The sequence below is a fragment of the Sinocyclocheilus anshuiensis genome, unplaced genomic scaffold (assembly GCF_001515605.1).
Source record: "Sinocyclocheilus anshuiensis isolate Anshui unplaced genomic scaffold, SAMN03320099.WGS_v1.1 scaffold1543, whole genome shotgun sequence".
NCBI classification, from domain to species: Eukaryota; Metazoa; Chordata; class Actinopteri; order Cypriniformes; family Cyprinidae; genus Sinocyclocheilus; species Sinocyclocheilus anshuiensis.
The window spans coordinates 962945-967927 of record NW_015551074.1 but is presented as its reverse complement, the minus strand read 5'-3'; the positions used below and the strand labels follow the sequence as shown (position 1 = coordinate 967927).

The 4983-nt window shown below is 35.5% G+C and overlaps 1 protein-coding gene across 1 annotated transcript in view; it reads left to right on the top strand.

The window, feature by feature from the left end:
• lrig3 (leucine-rich repeats and immunoglobulin-like domains 3) overlaps nucleotides 1–4453 on the top strand; it is a 45732-nt gene extending 41279 nt beyond the window's left edge. The window contains exons 17-19 of the mRNA XM_016452180.1: nucleotides 1074–1214; nucleotides 2186–2368; nucleotides 3949–4453. Coding sequence (XP_016307666.1) covers nucleotides 1074–1214; nucleotides 2186–2368; nucleotides 3949–4139 — 515 coding nt within the window. The 3' untranslated portion in view covers nucleotides 4140–4453. The remainder of the gene's footprint in view (nucleotides 1–1073; nucleotides 1215–2185; nucleotides 2369–3948) is intronic.
• The last annotated feature ends 530 nt before the right edge of the window (nucleotides 4454–4983 follow it).

Genomic DNA, 4983 nt, shown 5'->3' with positions numbered 1-4983 from the left:
AGTAAAGACAAACTCACCGTGTCTATCTAGTCATGATGAAGATGTATATACATTTCAATTTCAGCAGGCAACTATCTACATTATTGTTCCAGCCACAATTAATCACAACAATGTATATACAATTACAAACGATTATATATAAATCGTCAGTTTGTTGTTTCACACACATACATTATTTCATACACGACATAGTCATGGAGATGCATATGGCAAGAAATCTGTAGACGCGCCCATAACAACAAAAGACAATACTTTATTGAACCTTTTCTGATAAGAAGTGTGCGCTGCAAACGCGAGCATTTTTGACGATCGTTTCTGATCCGTCTGCTCGTTTTATCGTGTTTAACCACAGCTGTCGTCGGTTTTTTGTCTGGCAGTGGCAGCAGATATGCGATCAAATTTCTAATTTGAGGCTGTATTACGTCGATTCTGGCACCCAACATCACAACAAGATGCTATTTTAAGCTCCTTATGTAGCCGAATCTGCGCTGGTTTGAATGGGCCGCCTCCAGTTTCCCCTTTGTTTTGCTGCCTCCAGCTAGCGCTGTGACGTCGCTGACCCTAGTTACCTGTGGTTGGACAGGCCGTGCGTCACTCAGAACACAACAGGCCAATCAGAAGAGAGGCTCATGAATATTAATTAGACAGACCAAAATCGACCTGTTCTCAGCAGAGCTCCTGAGAGAGCAGCTGTAAAAATATTGATATGGTTTTTGGAGCTTATACCGCAAATATATATATTCTTAAGGACATCAAAACCTAAAATAAAACTCCAGAAAGGTGTACAATATGGGACCTTTAAAGTTCACTTCCAAAAAGTATTACAGGACAGCGTTTTACTCATTATATTTATTACAGATTTCTTTTTCTTTGTATATATAGTCCATGTCCAATCAAATGTGTTTCTGGGAATGTCAATTTACAGTTTTTCGCTGTTTCGCATTATAAGATGACTTCCAAAAACTTTACATTCAACAGTATTTTACCGTAATAAAACATTTTCCTGTTTAATTTATTGCTGTTTTTCAGCGTAAAGCTTTTTTACTGTTATAATACTGTTTCTCCTCCGGTAGGCCTCTGCCAGCTGGACACAGGAAGTGATGCGGACATGGAGGCGGCGATCGACCCCCTGCTGTGCCATTATCAGGGGCCTGTGGGTTCACTGCTGAGACGGAGCAACCGCTGCAGCCCCGATCTGCCCGACACGTACAGCGGTGAGTAGGGCTGTGCAATTAATCGAAATTCAGTTTCGATTTTGATTTCAGCCTCCAACGATTATGAAAATACAGTAATCGAGATAAAACTACTATTGCGCCCCATTGCGCTTTCGCTCCTACATAATCCGTAAAATCACGTAACGGGACGTGCAAAATTTATTTAAGTTGATTAGATCGATTTATGGTTTTAAAAGCGTGAAAGAACTTGAGCTTCCTCGGGAGACGGAACACAACACAAACACGTAAAGTCATCTTTTAGCGCCTAAACGGTCAAATACACACAAAAATGTCAAAATGCGGTGCTTAGAGATTATTCACGTAAACCCTCGTCGGTTATGTAATAAATGAATGTAAAGAGTTAAGAATGAAAATACGCGTGGGATTTGTGCGGCTCTTAAAGTGACAGCAGTATTCCTGCTGCCGACTGTGTGCTTAATATTAATCAAACAACAAAAGACGCATTCAAAATCACTCGCTGCTCTTGACTGTAGCTTTAATAAGAAACAAAGGAAGTTTAATTCTTACAGTGAAGACTATGCTGTTTTATTTTACATTACGTTATTCAATTTCTCTAGTAGGCCGTTAACTGAATACTTTAGACTTGCATTAAAAAATCTTAAAGCACAGTTTGTTTCATTTGTATATTTTTGATTCTATTGTATTCTTTTGCTTTTTTAATTACTGGCATTGTATTCCTTTGCTTTTTTATTACAGTTTAATTTTTTTCAATCATTTTGAGGACCTTTGTTGTTGTTTTTTTTAACTAATATTAGTTAACTCTTGTATTCTCCTGTGGTATTTAGAATTGTGACAATGATTATTGACGACAATAATCGTTTTAAATAACCGTGATTACAATATTGACCAAAATAATCGTGATTTTGATTTTTGTCATAATCGAGCAGCCCTAGCGGTGAGTGACGCATTGTCTGCGTGCGTTAATCCTGACCTCTTCTTCTCTCGTGCAGCGTGTGCGTCAGAGCAGTGGCCCGTCGGTGTCACTTCCTCCTGCAGCAGGAAGCGTGAGTTCTACACCTGCAGCTCCGCCCTCGAGCCCTTCGATCACATGATGATGCAGATGGGGGACACTTCCTGTGTGGAGGACTGTGAGAGAGGAGAGTGTGTTCTGGGCTCCTCGGGGTCATATATGGGTGAGTCTGAGCAACAGGAAACATGTACAGTACGCATAAGAAGTGCTTTACAATAACACTAATATGCTTTACATGCACATGACAATACAGTGACAATCAACATTTTTTATTAAAATTTTTTTTTTTATTAAAAATGTTAATGAATGTTTAATTTTAAGGCAGCATTTCTTATTTTTATTTAGTTGTAACTTGTTTTACTAAAATAAATAAAACTAAATTTAAAATTAATATAAAATATATAAAAATAAGAATAAAAATTACAAAAACACACAACTAAGTTACTGACATTTAAACTAAAATTAAAATATAAAAATAAAAACGAATTGAAAATATTAATGCAAAATTATAGTAACATATTTTTTCATCTAGTTGCCAAGGCAACATTTCTCATGTTTTTTTTTTAGTTGTAACTTGTTTTATTAAAATAAATAAAACTAAAGCTAAAATAAAAAATGTATAAAAACTATATAGAAAAAAAGAATACAAATGACAAAAGAGACAACTAAGTTACTAAAATTTAAACTAAAATCTAAATGAAAATATAAAAGTAAAAATTAATATTAATATTAATGCAAAATTATAGTAGTATCTCAATTATACTAAAATAACACTGATACTGACAATATTAAACAGACAATGGCAACAAGTTGTTCAAATGCATTTTTAATCATAATAAATAAATTTAAAAAATAAGTAATAGTTATAACAATAGTAGAATAGAAAAGAATGCCTTTTATTGTCATTCAATGAAATAATAATAATAATAATAATAAAAATTATTTATTAAATTCATAATTTACATGTTTATTTATATTTATATTAATTTATACAATTTTTTAAAATAATTTACACAGGGACTACAATGAAAAATACTTCTAAAGCATTTATTAATCTTAGTGTTCATTTCAACATTCACTTATGCATTGAATAAATCAATAGTTGCATCTGTTAATGTTATTTAATGGACCTGAGATCTGTGTCAAATGTATTGCTAATGTTAGTCAATGCATTAACTAAAGGGACCTTACTGTAAAGCTAGCAACATCAAGGTCATGGGTTCGATTCCCAGAAAGTGCATGAACTGATAACACTGATGTTGCTTTAATGTGACCCTGCAGCACAAAAGCAGTGTTAAGTCGCTGGGGGATATTTGTAGCAATAGCCAACAATACATTGTATGGGTCAAAATTATAGATTTTTCTTATATGCCAAAAATCATTAGGATATTAAATAAAGATCATGTTCCATGAAGATATTGACTAAATTTCCTACCGTAAATATATCAAAACTTAATTTTTGATTAGTAATATGCATTGCTAAGAACTTCATTTGAACAACTTTAAAGATGATTTTCTCAATATTTAGATTTTTTTGCACCCTCAGATTCCAGATTTTCAAATAGTTGTATCTCAGCCAAATATTGTCCTATCCTAACAAACCATGCATCAATGGAAAGCTTTATTCATTCAGCTTTCAGATGATGCATAAATCTCAATTTCGAAAAATCGACCCTTATGACTGGTTTTGTGCTCCAGGGTCACAAATGCGATGTAAATGACGGCGTGTGCCTGTGGTCTCAGGTACGTTTGGGAAAGCGCCGTGGCGGCCGCAGCAGGAGCTCTGCGCTCATAACGCCGTCATTCTTCACGAGAATCCGTACGCAGCGCTTCACGCCGACTCAGACCTGGACGAGGAGCACGCGAGCGTTTACGAGCAGCCGTTCGATCTCAGGACGATAGAGAGCTTTCCCACGTCACCGCTGGGCTCTTAGCGCCGCCACCAAAACCCAGAAACGCTCTTCTCAAGAAAGGAGCTACGACTGAATGTAAATGACACGTTTGTACAGAAAAACAGATTATATGCATTTTATACGAAATTATATTTTGTAAATTAATAGTGTAAATATGACCCTTATTTTTCCTACTCTTTTCCTGTAAATGTACGTCGGAGTCAGATATACTAGTTAACTGTGGGTTGTTTAATCCAGATCTGTTTATGATTATTCTGCTTTGGCTTTTGCTTTAAATAAAGCACCGTTTGCACAAACTAGTACACAATAAACATTCCAGTGAGCTGCTACACGCGTGAGCGCTAGTGTCATGTTTATGAGCTTGTTCATGCTTCATTATTGATTGTGTCGATGTGCTTTTATTCTTCACGGGAACAGAAATGTAGCATTGCATCAGTGTCTCAGCAATGGATGCTCTGCAGTGAATGGGTGCCGTCAGAATGAGAGCTGATAAAAACATCATAATAATCCACAGCACTCCAGTCCATCAGTTAACGTCTGGAGAAGACAAAAGCTGAAACACATCCAGCATTAAGATGCTTTTCAATCAGTTGAGACATCGCATCGAAATCTCCATCAAAACTGACAAGACAAGTTTTTAAGTCAGCAATTTCTTTGCTCTAGCTCAAACAAGGTCATGGGTTCGATTCCCAGGAAATGCATTCGATTAAATTGATTATACCTTAACTCATGCATTAGATAAAAGCGTCTACCAAATGCATACATGCAAAAATAGGATAGGATTTGATTTCATCCGTGATGAATTGCATAAATTAATTGGATAAATGATTAGATGATTAGATTTAATTTAGTGCTTTTTTTTTGT